This window comes from Xenopus tropicalis, chromosome 4, assembly GCF_000004195.4.
Source record: "Xenopus tropicalis strain Nigerian chromosome 4, UCB_Xtro_10.0, whole genome shotgun sequence".
NCBI classification, from domain to species: domain Eukaryota; kingdom Metazoa; phylum Chordata; class Amphibia; order Anura; family Pipidae; genus Xenopus; species Xenopus tropicalis.
In genome coordinates this window covers 2,384,861-2,407,659 of record NC_030680.2, presented here as the reverse complement: position 1 = coordinate 2,407,659, position 22,799 = coordinate 2,384,861, and the positions used below count along the sequence as shown (strand labels likewise).

The 22,799-nt window shown below is 52.1% G+C and overlaps 3 protein-coding genes across 3 annotated transcripts; all 3 read left to right on the top strand.

The window, feature by feature from the left end:
* Positions 1-2,082: 2,082 nt before the first annotated feature.
* On the top strand, positions 2,083-4,875 carry LOC100492569 (F-box/WD repeat-containing protein 7). The gene has a single exon (XM_002941590.5). The coding sequence runs from the start codon at positions 3,437-3,439 to the stop codon at positions 4,724-4,726; it is 1,290 nt and encodes a 429-aa protein (XP_002941636.2). The 5' UTR covers positions 2,083-3,436; the 3' UTR covers positions 4,727-4,875.
* A 7,480-nt stretch (positions 4,876-12,355) lies between these two features.
* LOC116410231 (F-box/WD repeat-containing protein 7-like) lies at positions 12,356-14,395 on the top strand. Its single transcript, XM_031900371.1, has one exon. The coding sequence runs from the start codon at positions 12,560-12,562 to the stop codon at positions 13,841-13,843; it is 1,284 nt and encodes a 427-aa protein (XP_031756231.1). The 5' UTR covers positions 12,356-12,559; the 3' UTR covers positions 13,844-14,395.
* A 4,831-nt stretch (positions 14,396-19,226) lies between these two features.
* Positions 19,227-21,742, top strand: LOC100488030 (F-box/WD repeat-containing protein 7-like). Its single transcript, XM_012962072.3, has one exon. It carries the CDS (start codon positions 19,894-19,896, stop codon positions 21,178-21,180), a length of 1,287 nt encoding a protein of 428 aa, XP_012817526.2. The 5' UTR covers positions 19,227-19,893; the 3' UTR covers positions 21,181-21,742.
* Positions 21,743-22,799: the final 1,057 nt, after the last annotated feature.

Here is a 22,799-nt window from a genome sequence, read left to right as displayed (position 1 = left end):
AGGTCACTTTTCTAAACTAATCCTCCTCGATCTCCCGATTGACTGCATTTGATACGGTCGACCACGCCTTCCTGATGCAAATTCTGCATTTGATTGGTCTATATGTAATCAGGCTGCATCCTTCACTGTCTCTGCGGTACCCCCACATTAAGTACAGAGCCCTGCGGTACCCCCACATTAAGTACAGAGCCCTGCGATACCCCCACATTAAGTACAGAGCCCTGCGGTACCCCCACATTAAGTACAGAGCCTTGGGGTACCCCCACATTAAGTACAGAGCCTTGGGGTACCCCCACATTAAGTACAGAGCCTTGGGGTACCCCCACATTAAGTACAGAGCCTTGGGGTACCCCCCACATTAAGTACAGAGCCTTGGGGTACCCCCACATTAAGTACAGAGCCTTGGGGTACCCCCACATTAAGTACAGAGCCCTGCAGTACCCCCACATTAAGTACAGAGCCTTGGGGTACCCCCACATTAAGTACAGAGCCCTGCAGTACCCCACATTAAGTACAGAGCCTTGGGGTACCCCCACATTAAGTACAGAGCCCTGCGGTACCCCCACATTAAGTACAGAGCCTTGGGGTACCCCCACATTAAGTACAGAGCCCTGCGGTACCCCCACATTAAGTACAGAGCCTTGGGGTACCCCCACATTAAGTACAGAGCCTTTGGGTACCCCCACATTAAGTACAGAGCCTTGGGGTACCCCCACATTAAGTAGAACCAGAGATGAGGTATTGTTTGCATAAGAGACAGTGAAGGATGCAGCCTGATTACATATAGACCAATCAAATGCAGAATTTGCATCAGGAAGGCGTGGTCGACCGTATCAAATGCAGTCAATCGGGAGATCGAGGAGGATTAGTTTAGAAAAGTGACCTTCGGCTTAGGCACCTGAAGATCATTTGATGTAAGAACTGGAGTGTAAGCTCCGCAGCACAGTGTTTGAGCAGAGAGGAAGGCATAGGGGCAAGAGAGCAAGTGGTGAGAGGAGCCGACAAGAGAAGCCAGGAGACTTCTGAGACAGTTACGGGACCAAAAGAGTTAAGACATGCAGGGGGGGCTGAGGAAGGAGGAGCTGGTCTGTATTAATAGAGGGGGGAATCTGATTGCGGGGGGGGGGACTCCACTTTGTTCATGAAGAACTCAGCAAAGTCCTGGGGAGAGGCATAGAGTCAGGTAATGGGGTCTGTGAGGGACGCAGAAGGGGATTGAATATAGAAAACAGGCGTCGCGGGTTGGATTTATTATTGTTTATAAGGGTATTATAGTATAGTTCCTGTTTGGCCTGTGACAAGCAGCGTTGAGGCAGCCAATAGGAATCTATAAAGGATAAAGTCCGCTTGCGTATAGGATTTCCCCACATACGTTCCGCAGGCCTCACACAGGGGCGTAAGGATTTGGTTTGGGAATTCAGCCAGGGGCGTGTGAAGGGGTGCAAATGGTTAATGGGGGAGGCCAGTATGTGCTTGTACTCACTAACCAGGGTCAGGGATCTTGTTAAAGGAGGAGAGACTGGACCTGAAAGAGTGAGCTAAGGCCCATGTCCCGTGTAGTTGGAATTAGTACAGCGGGGGAAGGGGCAGGTTGGGAGGGGAGTGAGAGACAGAAATGTAACCGGGGGATGGTCAGAGAGGGGGGAGGGGACACTGTTACAATCAGAAAGGGACAGATTTTTGGTAAAGACTAAATCCAGACAGTGGCCCCTTATGAGTTGGGGTGTCTGTCCCGCTGCTGGGGTGCAAAGGAGGAGGCTAGGCAGAGAAAATGTGAGGGCCGGGGGTGCGAGGGATCATCAATGTGGGAGTTGAAATCCCCAAGGCTGGTTACAGGGCCGTCAGTACAGAGGGAGAGAGAGGGGCAGGTTTCAGAGCCAGAAAGGAAGGGAGCGGGGGGGGGGAGGGGGAGGGAGGCCTGTAACTGCCCCCCCCCCCCCACAGAGAGAGGGGATGGAAGGTCTGAATGGAATCTTTTGCCCTATCCCATTTCCCACATATATTCGTTGGAGACTATAATATCAATTATCCAACAAACAGCCCCCCCCCAGGGCTCTTACACTCTTACATGGGGTAAATATGCCCCATCCTTTTCTGCCTGTACCATGTTTCATGACTAAAGACTTGGGGGTACCCCCCCCAATGTGCCCAACTCCCTGGAACATTATCCCCCCCCCCCCACACATCATTATTGGGGTCCCTCAGTGTTCTGTACTGTAGGTGGCAGCACTGTGCCTCTCAGGCCAATCATACCCCTTACCTATGATCCCTGCACAACTGCACTGTGATTGGACAGGGAGCAGTTACTGCCAGTCACATTGCCCAATCACAGTGCAGAGAGGGGAGAGGCACAAGAGAGCAGTACATGGATCATACCACACAGAGATGGCACAGGGGGAGACTGACACTCACCGCTTCTCTGCATGGCTTCCTATTGTAAGGCTGGTTTCAAGTGCTCTTTACTGCCCCCTAGCCCTAACATAAGGCTACTGCATAACGGAACACCCACCCCCAGTTCTGCACCATTAACCCCACAATGTACAGTCCCCTGCAATAATCAGGGAGACAGGTGGGGTCAGTATCTCAAACAACCTTCCTATCACCCCCATCCTATTAGCCCTTTACAGCAGCATTAATGTCCCTTCCTATAAGCCCCTTACAATACAGGCTCCCCCTGCTGGCACCTAAAGCTCAGCGCAGCGCTAAGTCTCCACAGAGGTGCGTCTATTTGGCCAGTAGGATCCCCAACCTGTCACTCACACATCACGTGACACCGTCTCTGTCTCTCAAACTCAATGCGAGCTGTACCGCCCCCTGTGCCCCCTTCCCTTCAGTTGGCTGCAAGGGCCATCAATCAAACGGCGAGGTCAGGTTATGTCACTCAGTACAGTACCCAGAATCCCCCCTCCCCTCGCACTGTAGCGCGAATACAACTTTCTGTCCCTTCCAGGCACCTGTAACCGCTGCCAAGCTCCTTTCCCCGCATCTGCCGCACCCTCTCTTCCTATTGGCTGCCACTTTCAGTAGCGTCGATGTAGAGGAGGGGCAACCAGTGATTGGTTCACACAGGAGGGAGGGCGGTGCAGAGATGCCGTTTGCCTGAAGGAGGAAGGGAGGAGTTAAGGGCTGTAGGAGTGAGGGACCCACAGGAAGACTGTATATAAATGTACCAGTGAGAGGGAGTCTGGAGTTTCCTCACAGCCTGGGTATCTCGCTGGGGCAATTCCTCCATTTCTGGGAACATTTTTGTGTCTTTTTAGCCTCCCCCCATTCCTGTGGGACTTCATCTATTTCTGTTTTCCCAGCATCCTCTGCTCCCGGGGAGCTTGCTGTTTGGCTATTGTTAACTGCCTCTATTCCTGGGCAACTTACACTCAGGGAAGAGATCAGGAAGGGCTCCTATTGCCCCAGAGCTGCAGTGAGCCAGAAGGGCAGAATGGAAGCCGGGGAGCCCCAGGACTGTACCTCCTGGTTACCTGATGAGTTGGCATTGCGCATCCTCTCGTACCTTGATGCCAAGGATATCCTGCAGGTGGCGCAGACTTGCCAGCGCTGGAGAGAGTTGGCACAATATGATTCTCTATGGTGTGAAAAGTGCAAGGCTGATGGGATTGAGGAGCCGCCGCAGGTAACAAGGAGCAGGGCTAAAGGGTTAAGATCCGGTCCCTGGAGAAGCGCTTACACCAATCAGCTCAGGATTGATAATAACTGGCTCCGTCGGAGATGTAAAACTATAAAACTGGATATTTATTCCTATAATCTTAATTTTTCGCACTGGACCTTTGATGGGAAGGAAATGGTTTGTATTGGAATTAGAGATAAAATAAAGATCTTTTCGGCAGTTACAGGCAAGTGGCTAAGGAGCCTTGTGGGACACACAAATAGCATCTGCGCAATGAGAATGAGAGATCACATGATTGTTAGCGGATCTAAGGATCGGACAGTAAAAGTATGGAATGCAGAGAGCGGGGAATGTATCCACACGCTGGGCGGCCATACTGGCGCTGTGTGCTGTGTAAATCTCCATGAGAAATGGGCAGCGAGTGGGTCATGTGACGGCACCATCAGAATCTGGGACACTGAGACAGGGCGGTGCCTATACAACCTAACGCTGCACCATCAGAATATTGTATATGTTCAGTACGACGGCCAAAGGGTGTTGAGTGTAGATGACTATTCCATGGTGAAAATCTGGGAGCAGAAGACACAGAGCTGTTTGCTTATGTTCCCAAGTCCCATTTACAACATCCGCCACTTAGAGCTGAGTGGGAGGCGGCTATTAGTGGTCACCAGGAATGGGGCAATAACCGTGTGGGACACTGACACCGGAGAGTGCATCCAAACAGTAACGGACCTGCAGAACTACATAGCCGCAGTGTCTGTGAAGGCCAATATGCTCGTCTCTAAACTTAAGGGCCTACGTGCCACTTTCAAAGATATTAAAAATAAAGATAATTTAGAGATATTGACAGATTCAGAGAGATTTCGGCGCTATATGGAGAACTTGCGACTTCGCAGAAAGTTTGAGACAAACATCTCCGGGTTTGGGCCGGTGCCGCTCTGGGACATGAAATCAAACATTGCTATGTATAAAGTGACCATAAATAATAACTTTGTATTCGAGTTCCTGGTGTCGCCTACAAAACTTGTCTGTTTGATTGTGGGGGGGTATAGGCAACAGGAGGTGCTGGTTCTGGACTTTATTAAACGGAAGAAAAAGCGATAAATCCGTGACTGGGCCGTTTGTTTCACAACGTGTCAGTCTCACTTTAAAACGTTTTGGTCCTGGGTTGGAATTGCTGCTTTTCCCATTCCAGTTCAGCTACACGGACGCTGTAATAGTATCATACCCACATAAATTGGAATTCGGGACAAGACGCGTCTATTGTATTTTGTTAAATATATAAATGTTTTTATTAGCCTTGAGGCACAGTGGCTCTACATTACAGAAAGACCCTGTATCCATCCAACCCCTGGTTCCAAGCGCTGTATAGCTAAGTTGCTATAGAAAAACTTAGAATGGGGGAGTCGGAAGGGAAATGTGGGGAGCAGGTGATTGGGTATTTGGGCTGAGAACCGAAGCAGCAGGGAACAGAGGGTCACGTGGGGGAATCGCAGGGACAGGGGGTAAGGAGATGGGGAAATAATTAGCATTAGACTTGTGCAGAAGTCGGGGTGCCTGGGTGAAACGGGGAATATTGCAGCAATAAGTTCCTCCTCCATTTTTCTTCTAAAATGGAGCACAACCACGGGGTGGGGGGAACATAGCAATTTAATTCCCTAGGGGGAGTCTAAAATGTCAGCACGCCCCAGTGAGTGTGTTGGAATATTGCACATTGTGTAAAAGACGTCACTTGGTACTTTTGGACCCACTGGCTCTCTGGGTGAGTTCTGCACACGTTGTGCCCCACACTGATCATTTTGTCTGATTACAGGTCTCTGAACACACATTCTGGGGGACAGTTGCCTTTTTAGCATTTGTCAGGCGCCCACAGGGACCAAATGTATCTTTGTGACTGAGTGTCCCGGTGCCATCGCTTTCCATGTCCCCAGGTATCCCGTGTGGCAGTTTGGGGGGTGGGCACATGTGCAATAGAGTATGGCCTCCATGAGTGACTGTAGCACCCACCGGGCTGTGCCACAGACAGTCACTATTTATTGGGCTGGGGGGGGGGCTGTTTGTGCCTCTGGGTACTGGGAATGCCGGGGGGCTGTAAGGTGCCACAGACAGTCACTATTTATTGGGCTGGGGGGGGGCTGTTTGTGCCTCTGGGTACTGGGAATGCCAGGGGGGCTGTAAGGTGCCACAGACAGTCACTATTTATTGGGCTGGGGGGGCTGTTTGTGCCTCTGGGTACTGGGAATGCCAGAGGGGCTGTAAGGTGCCACAGACAGTCACTATTTATTGGGCTGGGGGGGGGGGGCTGTTTGTGCCTCTGGGTACTGGGAATGCCAGGGGGGCTGTAAGGTGCCACAGACAGTCACTATTTATTGGGCTGGGGGGCTGTTTGTGCCTCTGGGTACTGGGAATGCCAGGGGGGCTGTAAGGTGCCACAGACAGTCACTATTTATTGGGCTGGGGGGGCTGTTTGTGCCTCTGGGTACTGGGAATGCCAGAGGGGCTGTAAGGTGCCACAGACAGTCACTATTTATTGGGCTGGGGGGGGGGGCTGTTTGTGCCTCTGGGTACTGGGAATGCCAGGGGGGCTGTAAGGTGCCACAGACAGTCACTATTTATTGGGCTGGGGGGCTGTTTGTGCCTCTGGGTACTGGGAATGCCAGGGGGGCTGTAAGGTGCCACAGACAGTCACTATTTATTGGGCCGGGGGGGCTGTTTGTGCCTCTGGGTACTGGGAATGCCAGGGGGGCTGTAAGGTGCCACAGACAGTCACTATTTATTGGGCTGGGGGGGGCTGTTTGTGCCTCTGGGTACTGGGAATGCCAGGGGGGCTGTAAGGTGCCACAGACAGTCACTATTTATTGGGCTGGGGGGGGCTGTTTGTGCCTCTGGGTACTGGGAATGCCAGGGGGGCTGTAAGGTGCCACAGACAGTCACTATTTATTGGGCTGGGGGGGCTGTTTGTGCCTCTGGGTACTGGGAATGCCAGGGGGGCTGTAAGGTGCCACAGACAGTCACTATTTATTGGGCTGGGGGGGGGGCTGTTTGTGCCTCTGGGTACTGGGAATGCCAGAGGGGCTGTAAGGTGCCACAGACAGTCACTATTTATTGGGCTGGGGGGGGGGCTGTTTGTGCCTCTGGGTACTGGGAATGCCAGAGGGGCTGTAAGGTGCCACAGACAGTCACTATTTATTGGGCTGGGGGGGGGCTGTTTGTGCCTCTGGGTACTGGGAATGCCAGGGGGGCTGTAAGGTGCCACAGACAGTCACTATTTATTGGGCTGGGGGGGGGGGGGGGCTGTTTGTGCCTCTGGGTACTGGGAATGCCAGGGGGCTGTAAGGTGCCACAGACAGTCACTATTTATTGGGCTGGGGGGCTGTTTGTGCCTCTGGGTACTGGGAATGCCAGGGGGGCTGTAAGGTGCCACAGACAGTCACTATTTATTGGGCTGGGGGGGGCTGTTTGTGCCTCTGGGTACTGGGAATGCCAGGGGGGCTGTAAGGTGCCACAGACAGTCACTATTTATTGGGCTGGGGGGGGCTGTTTGTGCCTCTGGGTACTGGGAATGCCAGGGGGGCTGTAAGGTGCCACAGACAGTCACTATTTATTGGGCTGGGGGGGCTGTTTGTGCCTCTGGGTACTGGGAATGCCAGGGGGGCTGTAAGGTGCCACAGACAGTCACTATTTATTGGGCTGGGGGGGCTGTTTGTGCCTCTGGGTACTGGGAATGCCAGGGGGGCTGTAAGGTGCCACAGACAGTCACTATTTATTGGGCTGGGGGGGCTGTTTGTGCCTCTGGGTACTGGGAATGCCAGGGGGGCTGTAAGGTGCCACAGACAGTCACTATTTATTGGGCTGGGGGGGGCTGTTTGTGCCTCTGGGTACTGGGAATGCCAGGGGGGCTGTAAGGTGCCACAGACAGTCACTATTTATTGGGCTGGGGGGGGCTGTTTGTGCCTCTGGGTACTGGGAATGCCAGGGGGGCTGTAAGGTGCCACAGACAGTCACTATTTATTGGGCTGGGGGGGCTGTTTGTGCCTCTGGGTACTGGGAATGCCAGGGGGGCTGTAAGGTGCCACAGACAGTCACTATTTATTGGGCTGGGGGGGGGGCTGTTTGTGCCTCTGGGTACTGGGAATGCCAGAGGGGCTGTAAGGTGCCACAGACAGTCACTATTTATTGGGCTGGGGGGGCTGTTTGTGCCTCTGGGTACTGGGAATGCCAGGGGGGCTGTAAGGTGCCACAGACAGTCACTATTTATTGGGCTGGGGGGGGGGGGCTGTTTGTGCCTCTGGGTACTGGGAATGCCAGGGGGGCTGTAAGGTGCCACAGACAGTCACTATTTATTGGGCTGGGGGGCTGTTTGTGCCTCTGGGTACTGGGAATGCCAGGGGGGCTGTAAGGTGCCACAGACAGTCACTATTTATTGGGCTGGGGGGGGCTGTTTGTGCCTCTGGGTACTGGGAATGCCAGGGGGGCTGTAAGGTGCCACAGACAGTCACTATTTATTGGGCTGGGGGGGGCTGTTTGTGCCTCTGGGTACTGGGAATGCCAGGGGGGCTGTAAGGTGCCACAGACAGTCACTATTTATTGGGCTGGGGGGGCTGTTTGTGCCTCTGGGTACTGGGAATGCCAGGGGGGCTGTAAGGTGCCACAGACAGTCACTATTTATTGGGCTGGGGGGGGCTGTTTGTGCCTCTGGGTACTGGGAATGCCAGGGGGGCTGTAAGGTGCCACAGACAGTCACTATTTATTGGGCTGGGGGGGGCTGTTTGTGCCTCTGGGTACTGGGAATGCCAGGGGGGCTGTAAGGTGCCACAGACAGTCACTATTTATTGGGCTGGGGGGGCTGTTTGTGCCTCTGGGTACTGGGAATGCCAGAGGGGCTGTAAGGTGCCACAGACAGTCACTATTTATTGGGCTGGGGGGGCTGTTTGTGCCTCTGGGTACTGGGAATGCCAGGGGGGCTGTAAGGTGCCACAGACAGTCACTATTTATTGGGCTGGGGGGGGGGGGGGCTGTTTGTGCCTCTGGGTACTGGGAATGCCAGGGGGGCTGTAAGGTGCCACAGACAGTCACTATTTATTGGGCTGGGGGGCTGTTTGTGCCTCTGGGTACTGGGAATGCCAGGGGGGCTGTAAGGTGCCACAGACAGTCACTATTTATTGGGCTGGGGGGGCTGTTTGTGCCTCTGGGTACTGGGAATGCCAGGGGGGCTGTAAGGTGCCACAGACAGTCACTATTTATTGGGCTGGGGGGGCTGTTTGTGCCTCTGGGTACTGGGAATGCCGGGGGGGCTGTAAGGTGCCACAGACAGTCACTATTTATTGGGCTGGGGGGCTGTTTGTGCCTCTGGGTACTGGGAATGCCAGGGGGGCTGTAAGGTGCCACAGACAGTCACTATTTATTGGGCTGGGGGGGGGGGCTGTTTGTGCCTCTGGGTACTGGGAATGCCAGGGGGGCTGTAAGGTGCCACAGACAGTCACTATTTATTGGGCTGGGGGGCTGTTTGTGCCTCTGGGTACTGGGAATGCCAGGGGGGCTGTAAGGTGCCACAGACAGTCACTATTTATTGGGCTGGGGGGGGGGCTGTTTGTGCCTCTGGGTACTGGGAATGCCAGGGGGGCTGTAAGGTGCCACAGACAGTCACTATTTATTGGGCTGGGGGGGGGGGCTGTTTGTGCCTCTGGGTACTGGGAATGCCAGGGGGGCTGTAAGGTGCCACAGACAGTCACTATTTATTGGACTGGGGGGGCTGTTTGTGCCTCTGGGTACTGGGAATGCCAGGGGGGCTGTAAGGTGCCACAGACAGTCACTATTTATTGGGCTGGGGGGGCTGTTTGTGCCTCTGGGTACTGGGAATGCCAGGGGGGCTGTAAGGTGCCACAGACAGTCACTATTTATTGGGCTGGGGGGGCTGTTTGTGCCTCTGGGTACTGGGAATGCCGGGGGGGCTGTAAGGTGCCACAGACAGTCACTATTTATTGGGCTGGGGGGGGGGGCTGTTTGTGCCTCTGGGTACTGGGAATGCCGGGGGGGCTGTAAGGTGCCACAGACAGTCACTATTTATTGGGCTGGGGGGGGCTGTTTGTGCCTCTGGGTACTGGGAATGCCAGGGGGGCTGTAAGGTGCCACAGACAGTCACTATTTATTGGGCTGGGGGGGCTGTTTGTGCCTCTGGGTACTGGGAATGCCGGGGGGGCTGTAAGGTGCCACAGACAGTCACTATTTATTGGGCTGGGGGGGGCTGTTTGTGCCTCTGGGTACTGGGAATGCCAGGGGGGCTGTAAGGTGCCACAGACAGTCACTATTTATTGGGCTGGGGGGGGCTGTTTGTGCCTCTGGGTACTGGGAATGCCGGGGGGGCTGTAAGGTGCCACAGACAGTCACTATTTATTGGGCTGGGGGGGGGATGTTTGTGCCTCTGGGTACTGGGAATGCCGGGGGGGCTGTAAGGTGCCACATACAGTCACTATAATGTTGGCCATTTTCTAAGTTACAAATTAGTTTCCTCGTTGCCAAATCACAGCACTCACTCTCCATTGGTTTATAACAGGCCAGTGTATATGCGGGCACTGCCCCTCACTCTCCATTGGTTTATAACAGGCCAGTGTATATGCGGGCACTGCCCCTCACTCCCCATTGGTTTATAACAGGCCAGTGTATATGCGGGCACTGCCCCTCACTCCCCATTGGTTTATAACAGGCCAGTGTATATGCGGGCACTGCTGGCACCTAAAGCTCCGGGCGGGAATATTGGGCCAGTAGGAGCCCCGACCTGCCAAATACACATTATCAGACATTTCGTGACTCCTCCTGTCTCTGAAACTCCCGCGCTTCGTTCCCTAGCAACCTGAGGGGCGTTCCCGTCATGTGACTCAGACACCGGGCTGTACCAGCGCCTGTGCCCCTCCCCTCCTGTTGGTTGCAAGGGCCATCAATCAAAAGGAGAGGGCGGGGTTTGCCTGTTTCAGACTAAAGTACAGTACCCAGAATACACTGGGCTGTGAGGGGCCCAAAACACAGTATTTTATGGTGAATCTGTGGCGAATCTGCCCGGTTTGTGTAAGTTTATCCCTGTCTGATACTCCCCCCCCCGACCCCCAGCACAATATACAGGGCATTGCGCAACCCTTAGGCCTTATTATGGGCAGTGCAGCGCTAATATGCCAGACTACAAGACGCACAGGGAACAGGAGCCGTGTGAGAGCGCCGCCATTTTAGCTTTGTGTCAGATGGACAGGGGGTTACAGTGACGCCATTTTGTGGTGACCCTTGTGTTTAGGCTCAGTAGGTCTCGGTGTGTTGGGGTTGGAGGGGGGAAGAGACGTCGCCCCCTGTGCTGCTGGGTAATGGCGGGTGTGTAGCTGAAGGGAGAAGTGAGGGGGTGTCCCTGTCCCACAGTAAAGCTCACATTCAAGGCGATTGGCTGTAAGGCACTTACCCCTTAGCGTACAGTGACTACACTAACCAATGAGCACCTTGTTACTATGCCATGTGACTGTCACCTCCCTGTGTAAGTGCAGAGAGTGTCAGTGTCTCTGTGTAACTCACTTCTGGGGTCTCTCAGAGATTCCCACCTCCCACTGAGCCCAATAAAGGATCCCTGTCTCCCCTCTCAGATTTGTCTCTCCCACCCTTATCTCTACATTAACCCCTCCTTACCTACCGGTTATGCACTGTCTGTAACTAATCCCCCCCCCAGATACACTGTGTGTGAGTGAGAAATGATAGCGAAAGCTGCACCCTATGTAACTGCTCCACTTGTCCCAATGGGAGGAGCTGCTTATTCCTTGGGGGGTGGGGCAGGAAAGAAAGGGAAGGGCTGTAATTGGTCCAACAGACACAGGGCGGAGACAGAACAGCAGAGTTAGGGACCGTCTGCAAATTGCACAGTAACAGTGAGGGAATCAGCGCCTCCTGTCAGATTCAAGGCTGGAACCGAGATTAACCGGATTCCTCTGCCTGTGTCTTCCCCAACCCCCCCTTCCTGCGCTGCTTCCTGTGTTTATTCTCCCAGCAGCCTCCATTCCTGGGCAACTTCCTGTGTTTATTCTCCCAGCAGCCTCCATTCCTGGGCAACTTCCTGTGTTTATTCTCCCAGCGTCTCCCCCCTGAGCAACTTCCTGTGTATCCTCCCAGCAGCCTCCATTCCTGGGCAACTTCCTGTGTTTATCCTCCCAGCAGCCTCCATTCCTGGGCAACTTCCTGTGTTTATCCTCCCAGCAGCCTCCATTCCTGGGCAACTTCCTGTGTTTATCCTCCCAGCAGCCTCCATTCCTGGGCAACTTTCTGTGTATCCTCCCAGCAGCCTCCATTCCTGGGCAACTTCCTGTGTTTATTCTCCCAGCATCCTCCACTCCTGGGCAACTTTCTGTGTATCCTCCCAGCAGCCTCCATTCCTGGATAACTTCCTGTGTTTATTCTCCCAGCGTCTCCCCCCTGAGCAACTTCCTGGGGCTCCGAACTTGCACTTTCCTTCTGTGGAAACATTTCTGCCGTATCTTCCAACCTGATCTCATCCCAGGGAACTACTTGTATCCTCCCAGCAGCCTCCATTCCTGGATAACTTCCTGTGTTTATCCTCCCAGCAGCCTCCATTCCTGGGTAACTTCCTGTGTTTATCCTCCCAGCAGCCTCCATTCCTGGGTAACTTCCTGTGTTTATCCTCCCAGCAGCCTCCATTCCTGGGTAACTTCCTGTGTTTATCCTCCCAGCAGCCTCCATTCCTGGGAAACTTCCTGTGTTTATCCTCCCAGCAGCCTCCATTCCTGGGAAACTTCCTGTGTTTATCCTCCCAGCATCCTCTATTTCTGGACAACTTTTTGTTTGGAACTTCTTTCTGAGGGGCCTGGATGTAACAAGCTCAGCACCGTGGGCACCAACAGGTCTTCAACAGGCACTAAAATTGCCCCAGAGCGGCAGTGAGCCGGAAGCACTATGGGTTGTGCCAGGCAGAGCAGAATGGAAGCCGGGGAGCCCCAGGACTGTACCTCCTGGTTACCTGATGAGTTGGCATTGCGCATCCTCTCGTACCTTGATGCCAAGGATATCCTGCAGGTGGCGCAGACTTGCCAGCGCTGGAGAGAGTTGGCTGAGGATGAAGGCCTGTGGCAGGGAAAGTGCAAGGCTGATGGGATTGAGGAGCCGCACACAGCTACAGGCTCTAGGCCCCGTCCATGGAAAAGCGCTTACATGAGTGAGTTCAGGATGTCTATCAGATGGCCCCGAGTGAGATGTAAATGTGTAACGCTGGATATAAGTAAGATGGATCTGAATTTCACACATTGGACCTTTGATGGGAACAAAATGGTTTGTATTGCAAGCGGAAATGCAATAAAGATCTGGTCGACAGTTACTGGAAAACCCATACGGGCCCTTGTGGGACACACAGATGAAATTTTAACATTACGAATGAGAGATCACATGATTGTTAGTGGATCTAAGGATCAGACAGTAAAAGTATGGAATGCAGAGAGCGGGGAATGTATCCACACGCTGGGCGGCCATACTGGCGCTGTCAGATGTGTAAATCTCCATGAGAAATGGGCAGCGAGTGGGTCATGTGACGGTACCATCAGAATCTGGGACACTGAGACAGGGCGGTGCCTATACAACCTATCGCTACAACTACAGGACATCGAATATATTCGCTACGATGGGCAACGGCTGACCAGCCTCAATAATGGTGACGTGAAAATCTGGGACCCCGAGACACAGAGCCGTTTGTTCTTTTTGCCACTTCCCGATGGCAATATCCGCCACTTAAAGCTGAAAGGCACAAACCTATATGTGGTCAGTGAGACAGGGGCGGCAACAATGTGGGACTTGGGCACAGGGCGGTGTCTCGATTTAGAGGATCTGCAGTACTACATGAATAGGATTGTGCTGGAGGCCGGAATGTTCTTCTCAGGATGCACCGACCTGCACGCAGCTTTACGGAGCAAGAAATATGTTAAAAATTTTGAGATGCTGAGATTCAAAAGGGCATTTTGGCTGTACGGTGTGCGACTCTGCAGGAATATGGGGATAAACGGCACAGGGTTTGGGCCGGCCTGGGATTTTCAGCAGGTGCCGATCTGGAATTTTGATTGGAACTCTATTGGCTTGAATAGAATTTTTTCTTATTCTTATCGTTTATGTGTTTCTGATACAAAACTCATCTGCCTGATAGAAGAGCCAGGTGTAGGGCTGACGGGGCTGACGCTGGACTTTCCTTGCTGATTGGAGGAAGAGGAGACCAAGTATAGTGATGTGCGGGCCGGCCCGAAACCCGCGGGTCAGACAGGTGGGGCCTGAGCTCTATAACTGCTGCAGTTTGTCAGGTTCTGCTTCTCAGTTCAGCTACACGACCCAACTACCTGCTATATAAGGAGTTACAATGGGGAGTCGGAAGGGGAATCGGGATAAAAATGAGATTGGATTTTGCAGAGAACTAAAGCTTGCCTTACACGGGGCAGATTAGAACAATATCGCTCACTTTAGGTGGTCATATCGGGGGAAAGATCTGCTTGTTTAGCAACCTCCCCAAACAAGCGGATCTTATAGAGTATGGCCCGTCCTTCTCATACCTGAGCTACAGGTGAGTAACATATGCCTAGTGGCCGTCTCTGCTAGTACCTGAATTGAGTGAGGAGTCCCGGGAGTCTTAAAGGCGATGTAAACCCTGCGGCACGGCGTGGCTCAACTCTCAACTACTCGGCTGTTGCCGGACTACAAATCCCAGAATAATGTAACATATAATGAAGGGTGTGGCATGCTGGGAGCTGTAGTCCAGCAACATCAGGGTTGGATTCTTAAAGCAATATTGCCCAATAAAACTTTCCCAGCTCTCTAGGGCCCGCATTGGCAGCATTGAAATGCAAAAGAATCCTCCAATGAGAATCCCAGCTGATGTGAGTAAATCCGGCTCCCTGTTCTCTGTTCCTGCAATTGGAGTTGGGAGCAATAAGCACAGTTTCCCAGCACTGAACAAGTCTGTCCCTTTATCCCCATGTCTGATTCCTGTGCCATATAATGACGGGAAAATGCCATCATTATCTCTATATGTAAGGTACCAGCAAGGGGCCTGACACAGGGAATCAGCATTCTCATTGGTCACTTCTCCTGCATCTATAATGACGGGAAAATGCCATCATTATCTCTATATGTAAGGTACCAGCAAGGGGCCTGACACAGGGAATCAGCATTCTCATTGGTCACTTCTCCTGCATTTATAATGAAGTATTTTATCAGTAGAATTCTCATTGGGGAATTTCCTTGCATCTATAATTAGGGGTTTTGACAACTTCTGTAGCAAAACTAGGGGGCGCCGTGGGGCAGCATCATGGCTGGGTTTACACCTCCTTTAAACAGGCTGCCGGCTGATGGGTTGCTATAGGTTACTGCTCCCGGGCAAGCTTAGTGCCTTTTATTACATACCCCCCAATATCCTCACAAGTTGGAATTTTGATAACTCGACCTCCCCATGTCGGACACATTTTTAGGACTTTTCCAGTTGGTTGTATTGTTTTTACACATGAAATAAAATGTGCTAAATATATATATGTCTATGTCTCTATAGTATGAAATAGTATGTTTTTTTGTTTTTTTAAATATACAGTATATACAGGTAAGTAGGGTCCTTTACCTTTTGGTTGCCCTGAAAGAACAATATACAGTAAGGATATATAGCAAGCATTCTACTGGCACCTCCATTTCTGAATGCATCATAAAATAATGATTTGGCCCTTTTTTCCCTGACTTTCAGCAGCCGCTTGTGGTTGGCCGCCATAGGTCATCATCATCATCATCATTTATTTATATAGCGACAGCGCTTCACAATGAAATTAAACAGGGATCTTAAATAGTTTAACAAACAAGGGTATACAGAGTAACAATAGGGTCAGAGGGCCCTGCTCGCAAGAGCTTACAGTCTTTACCGTCATCAAAATTAAATTATTGGGCTTATTTTATTTTAGAGAATTTCTGGAGCAGGCAAGACAATTTAGTGGCCGCAAACAAAAAGGCGACAGGGATGCAAGGAATTCACAGAGACCCCAGAAATACAGTAAATGGGACCCCACAGCTCCGGCAGAGACACCTAATGGGCTCAGTGAGCAAATAATCATGGCCTGGAAGGGTCCAGTTAGCATCTTTTTTTTATGCGGGCACTGCCCCTCACTCTCCATTGGTTTATAACAGGCCAGTGTATATGCGGGCACTGCCCCTCACTCTCCATTGGTTTATAACAGGCCAGTGTATATGCGGGCACTGCCCCTCACTCTCCATTGGTTTATAACAGGCCAGTGTATATGCGGGCACTGCCCCTCACTCTCCATTGGTTTATAACAGGCCAGTGTATATGCGGGCACTGCCCCTCACTCTCCATTGGTTTATAACAGGCCAGTGTATATGCGGGCACTGCCCCTCACTCCCCATTGGTTTATAACAGGCCAGTGTATATGCGGGCACTGCCCCTCACTCCCCATTGGTTTATAACAGGCCAGTGTATATGCGGGCACTGCCCCTCACTCCCCATTGGTTTATAACAGGCCAGTGTATATGCGGGCACTGCCCCTCACTCCCCATTGGTTTATAACAGGCCAGTGTATATGCGGGCACTGCCCCTCACTCTCCATTGGTTTATAACAGGCCAGTGTATATGCGGGCACTGCCCCTCACTCTCCATTGGTTTATAACAGGCCAGTGTATATGCGGGCACTGCCCCTCACTCTCCATTGGTTTATAACAGGCCAGTGTATATGCGGGCACTGCCCCTCACTCTCCATTGGTTTATAACAGGCCAGTGTATATGCGGGCACTGCCCCTCACTCTCCATTGGTTTATAACAGGCCAGTGTATATGCGGGCACTGCCCCTCACTCTCCATTGGTTTATAACAGGCCAGTGTATATGCGGGCACTGCCCCTCACTCTCCATTGGTTTATAACAGGCCAGTGTATATGCGGGCACTGCCCCTCACTCCCCATTGGTTTATAACAGGCCAGTGTATATGCGGGCACTGCCCCTCACTCCCCATTGGTTTATAACAGGCCAGTGTATATGCGGGCACTGCCCCTCACTCCCCATTGGTTTATAACAGGCCAGTGTATATGCGGGCACTGCCCCTCACTCTCCATTGGTTTATAACAGGCCAGTGTATATGCGGGCACTGCCCCTCACTCTCCATTGGTTTATAACAGGCCAGTGTATATGCGGGCACTGCCCCTCACTCTCCATTGGTTTACAACAGGCCAGTGTATATGCGGGCACTGCCCCTCACTCTCCATTGGTTTACAACAGGCCAGTGTATATGCGGGCACTGCCCCTCACTCTCCATTGGTTTACAACAGGCCAGTGTATATGCGGGCACTGCCCCTCACTCTCCATTGGTTTACAACAGGCCAGTGTATATGCGGGCACTGCCCCTCACTCTCCATTGGTTTACAACAGGCCAGTGTATATGCGGGCACTGCCCCTCACTCTCCATTGGTTTACAACAGGCCAGTGTATATGCGGGCACTGCCCCTCACTCTCCATTGGTTTACAACAGGCCAGTGTATATGCGGGCACTGCCCCGCCCCTCACTCTCCATTGGTTTACAACAGGCCAGTGTATATGCGGGCACTGCCCCTCACTCTCCATTGGTTTACAACAGGCCAGTGTATATGCGGGCACTGCCCCTCACTCTCCATTGGTTTACAACAGGGCCAGTGTATATGCGGGCACTGCCCCTCACTCTCCATTGGTTTACAACAGGCCAGTGTATATGCGGGCACTGCCCCTCACTCTCCATTGGTTTACAACAGGCCAGTGTATATGCGGGCACTGCCCCTCACTCTCCATTGGTTTACAACAGGCCAGTGTATATGCGGGCACTGCCCCTCACTCTCCATTGGTTTACAACAGGCCAGTGTATATGCGGGCACTGCCCCTCACTCTCCATTGGTTTACAACAGGCCAGTGTATATGCGGGCACTGCCCCTCACTCTCCATTGGTTTACAACAGGCCAGTGTATATGCGGGCACTGCCCCTCACTCTCCATTGGTTTACAACAGGCCAGTGTATATGCGGGCACTGCCCCTCACTCCCCATTGGTTTACAACAGGCCAGTGTATATGCGGGCACTGCCCCTCACTCCCCATTGGTTTACAACAGGCCAGTGTATATGCGGGCACTGCCCCTCACTCCCCATTGGTTTATAACAGGCCAGTGTATATGCGGGCACTGCCCCTCACTCTCCATTGGTTTATAACAGGCCAGTGTATATGCGGGCACTGCCCCTCACTCTCCATTGGTTTATAACAGGCCAGTGTATATGCGGGCACTGCCCCTCACTCTCCATTGGTTTATAACAGGCCAGTGTATATGCGGGCACTGCCCCTCACTCTCCATTGGTTTATAACAGGCCAGTGTATATGCGGGCACTGCCCCTCACTCTCCATTGGTTTATTACAGGCCAGTGTATATGCGGGCACTGCCCCTCACTCTCCATTGGTTTATTAACAGGCCAGTGTATATGCGGGCACTGCCCCTCACTCTCCATTGGTTTATTACAGGCCAGTGTATATGCGGGCACTGCCCCTCACTCCCCATTGGTTTATAACAGGCCAGTGTATATGCGGGCACTGCCCCTCACTCTCCATTGGTTTATAACAGGCCAGTGTATATGCGGGCACTGCCCCTCACTCTCCATTGGTTTATAACAGGCCAGTGTATATGCGGGCACTGCCCCTCACTCTCCATTGGTTTATAACAGGCCAGTGTATATGCGGGCACTGCCCCTCACTCTCCATTGGTTTATAACAGGCCAGTGTATATGCGGGCACTGCCCCTCACTCTCCATTGGTTTATAACAGGCCAGTGTATATGCGGGCACTGCCCCTCACTCTCCATTGGTTTATAACAGGCCAGTGTATATGCGGGCACTGCCCCTCACTCTCCATTGGTTTATAACAGGCCAGTGTATATGCGGGCACTGCCCCTCACTCTCCATTGGTTTATAACAGGCCAGTGTATATGCGGGCACTGCCCCTCACTCTCCATTGGTTTATAACAGGCCAGTGTATATGCGGGCACTGCCCCTCACTCTCCATTGGTTTATAACAGGCCAGTGTATATGCGGGCACTGCCCCTCACTCCCCATTGGTTTATAACAGGCCAGTGTATATGCGGGCACTGCCCCTCACTCCCCATTGGTTTATAACAGGCCAGTGTATATGCGGGCACTGCTGGCACCTAAAGCTCCGGGCGGGAATATTGGGCCAGTAGGAGCCCCGACCTGCCAAATACACATTATCAGACATTTCGTGACGCCTCCTGTCTCTGAAACTCCCGCGCTTCGTTCCCTAGCAACCTGAGGGGCGTTCCGGTCATGTGACTCAGACACCGGGCTGTACCAGCGCCTGTGCCCCTCCCCTCCTGTTGGTTGCAAGGGCCATCAATCAAAAGGAGAGGGCGGGGTTTGCCTGTTTCAGACTAAAGTACAGTACCCAGAATACACTGGGCTGTGAGGGGCCCAAAACACAGTATTTTATGGTGAATCTGTGGCGAATCTGCCCGGTTTGTGTAAGTTTATCCCTGTCTGATACTCCCCCGACCCCCAGCACAATATACAGGGAGATGCCCGGCTACCTGCCCGGGGGTTATGGCTGCTGTATGTACGCACTGCTGGCAGGAGAAGGAGCGGGAGTGCCCCACACAATACTTATTGGGGCTGAAGCTACAGAATATCCCTAGGGGAAAGACTCGCTCCCAGCCTCTCACTGAGGCACAAACACCCTATCCGGCCGCACTAACCGCTTCCCAACTCCCTGCTCTGCCTCTGGCCCTATTCCTATTGGCTGTGAATGTAGGGGAGGGGCAGCTAGCGATTGGCTCACACGGGAAGGAGGGCGGTGCGGAAACGAGGAAGGGAGGAGTCAAGGCTATAAACGTTAGGGACCGTGGAGAACTTTATATCCCTCATTTCACAGGAAGAATCCTGCCAGAAGTGAATGTACCAGTGAGAGGGAGTGTGGTGTTTGCACACAGCCTGGGTATCTCGCTGAGAAACTGCCTCCATTTCTGGGAAACGTATAAATGTCTTCTTAGGGTCCCCCCCCCCCATTCCTGTGGGACTTCCTGTATTTATCTTCCCAGCATCCTCTGTACCTGAGGAGTTTGCTGTGGGGATCTTGGTAACTGCCTCTATCCCTGGGCAGGTTTCCTCAGGGGACTGCAAATAACAAGCTGAAGCAAGAGGCATCTCTGTGGGAGGAGCTAAATTTGCCCCAGAAGTGGAGTGGGGCAGAATGGAAGCCGGGGAGCCCCAGGACTGTACCTCCTGGTTACCTGATGAGTTGGCATTGCGCATCCTCTCGTACCTTGATGCCAAGGATATCCTGCAGGTGGCGCAGACTTGCCAGCGCTGGAGAGAGTTGGCTGAGGATGAAGGCCTGTGGCAGGGAAAGTGCAAGGCTGATGGGATTGAGGAGCCGCCGCAGGTAACAAGGAGCAGGGCTAAAGGCTCTGGGTCCGGTCCCTGGAAAAGCGCTTACACCAATCAGCTCAGGATCGATACCAACTGGCACCGAGGGAGATTCAAAACAATCACACTGGATACAAGTGAGTCGGGGACAGATTTCTTTACCTGGACCTCTGATGGGAAGGAAATGATTTGTATTGTAGATAAAAATACAATACAGATCTGGTCGGCAGTTACTGGAGAACCCATACGGACCCTTGTGGGACACACAGACAAAATCTTTGCAATACAAATGAGAGATCACATGATTGTTAGTGGATCCTGGGATTGTACAATAAAAGTATGGAATGCAGAGAGCGGGGAATGTATCCACACACTGGGCGGCCATACTGACGCTGTGTCACACTTATATCTCCATGGGAACAGGGTAGCGAGTGGGTCATGTGACGACTCCATCAGAATCTGGGATATTGAGACGGGGCAGTGCCTACACGTTCTCATGGCACAAATAGACTATGATTCATATGTTAACTATGATGGTCGATGGGTGATCAGTAGGAATGACGGATCCAACCTGAAAATCTGGGACCCCGAAACTCAGAGCTGTTTGCGCAGTTTCCCAATTCCCATAACTGCCATCCATCACACGGAGCTGAAAGGCTCGCGGCTCTTACTGGTCACTGACGACGGCACAATAACCGTGTGGGACACTGACACAGGGCAGCGCATCCAAACAATAAAGGACCTTCAGACCTACATATCCGCAGTGTCACTGAGGGCCAATATATTCATCTGGGGGGATAAGGGCCTTCCTGCTGGTTTTGACCGGAAGAGATTTCAGCGCTACGTGGAAAATGTGCGACTCCGCAGTCACTTTGACTTGAGCAACACTGGGTTTGGGCCGGTGCCGCTCTGGGGTTTCAGACTGGGAACAGGTTGGGATGAGAATGCAGACATTTATTTGCAAGGCTTGAAGAGAAGAAACAAATATATACACTTTATCATATTCTGTCGTACAAAACTTATCTGCATGATTGAGGAGAGATCTAGTGAAATGATTAAAGTGTTGGACTTTAATTGGGAGGAGAGGAGGAGAAAAAGGTTAAAGTTATAGTTACCCATTCATGTAAAGCCCGGGGCATGTCGGCATCTCATTAAAGGACAAGCAAAGAATTTTGTGGGGAGGGGGCTGTGGGTGGCCCTAAAAAATGTTTTTGCACTGACTATACAGTTACTAACAGAACATATAGTTGCTGGTTATTGCCCATAGTATTCCCGGCCCATATGTACACAATAAAAAGCGGCGGGACACAAAGCCCATATGGCTAAATATGTTCCTTTATCTGATTGGCATTCTGTAGCCCCGCCCTGTTTCTGATGCCATTGGCTGTGGTTCCGCCGCACATCATTCCCCGCTGCACTTCCCGTTCCAGTTCAGCTACACGGCCTGACTCTCATATAAACGGTATCACCTGGGGGGTCAAATGGGAAATGTGGATCAATAAGAGAGAAGGTGATTGGATATTTCGGGTCAGACCCAAAGCGCCGGGGAACAGAGGATTCACGCTGCTCGTACATCAGTTCCAGTTAAACCTATTGGCACCTTTGCACTTGTTCCAAATAAAGCACCGGTTGTGCCAGAAACGTCTCGCTCTTTATATCTGGATTCCCTTTGTTTGCAGCTGAACAACAAACTCTAAATCTTCTCTTATTCCTCACAGGAACCCTAAACTGGACTGGGCACAATCAGTGGCACCTTCTAGAACATTGTGTCTGTGGTTGGGCAGCGCCTCTTCCCCTGGAGATACCTGTTGCAATGTATCGCCCCTTGTGGGAAGGGGCACTCTCAGTCACTGCCAGTGACTGTGGGCAAGATGGGAGAAGGGTGGCATTGGGTTCTGGGCCTGGGCCGGGTCAGACTTTTATGGTTCTTGAGTACATTTTTACATTTGGCTGTGGCTCCAGAGTAAGAAAGGTTGGGGCCCCTGTGTTCCAGTACGGGAAGGGACCGACGGCTCCTATTGTCCGGCTCCTGCAACTCCCAGCTGGTTGGTTCATACAAACCTCCGAGCCCACCTTCCAGCACTAATGGGGTACGGCCTCCAACCTGTTCCGGCTCTGTGCTGTCCTGTCTGCTGAGAGAAACTCTCGGCTCCCCCACTTCCTAATATAGGCCCCTCCATAGGTGAACCTTAAGGGTTGGTGCCACCTGCTGGCAGAACTGGGTTTTGCCCAACTATTTACATCTGAAAATAAAATGAGTGGTTACACGGAGGGTCCAATAACCGTGTGGGGCACTGACACAGGGCGGCGCGGCCAAACAATAACGGCCCTACAGAGCCGCAGTATCACTGAGGGCCAATATACTCGTCTCAGGATGTAACAACCTACCTGAAACCTACCTGGGATTTACACTGCATGATCCAAGGTGAGTTTGCAATAGGCAACACAGGGTTCAGGCCAGTTTCAGTTTCAAGTTTATTGTCATATACAAATAACAATGAAGCATCATTACTGTAATGACATTTTTCTGACCCGTGTTCCTCCCAACTTTACATAGACAAACAAAACAAAAAACAAACGAAAAAAAAAAGTTCCTCTCTGGGATATGAGACCCAACATCTGATTGGCTTGATCCTAAAGTGACTGGGAGACGAGGAGGAAAGGGTTAAAGTTATAGTTACACATTCATGTAAAACCCGGGACATCTCAGCATCTCAATAAGTCGGGGAA

Excerpts from the sequence above, each read along its gene's own strand:
- LOC116410231 (XM_031900371.1), top strand. The coding sequence starts at position 12,560 with ATGGGTTGTGCCAGGCAGAGCAGAATGGAAGCCGGGGAGCCCCAGGAC.
- LOC100492569 (XM_002941590.5), top strand. The coding sequence starts at position 3,437 with ATGGAAGCCGGGGAGCCCCAGGACTGTACCTCCTGGTTACCTGATGAG.
- LOC100488030 (XM_012962072.3), top strand. The coding sequence starts at position 19,894 with ATGGAAGCCGGGGAGCCCCAGGACTGTACCTCCTGGTTACCTGATGAG.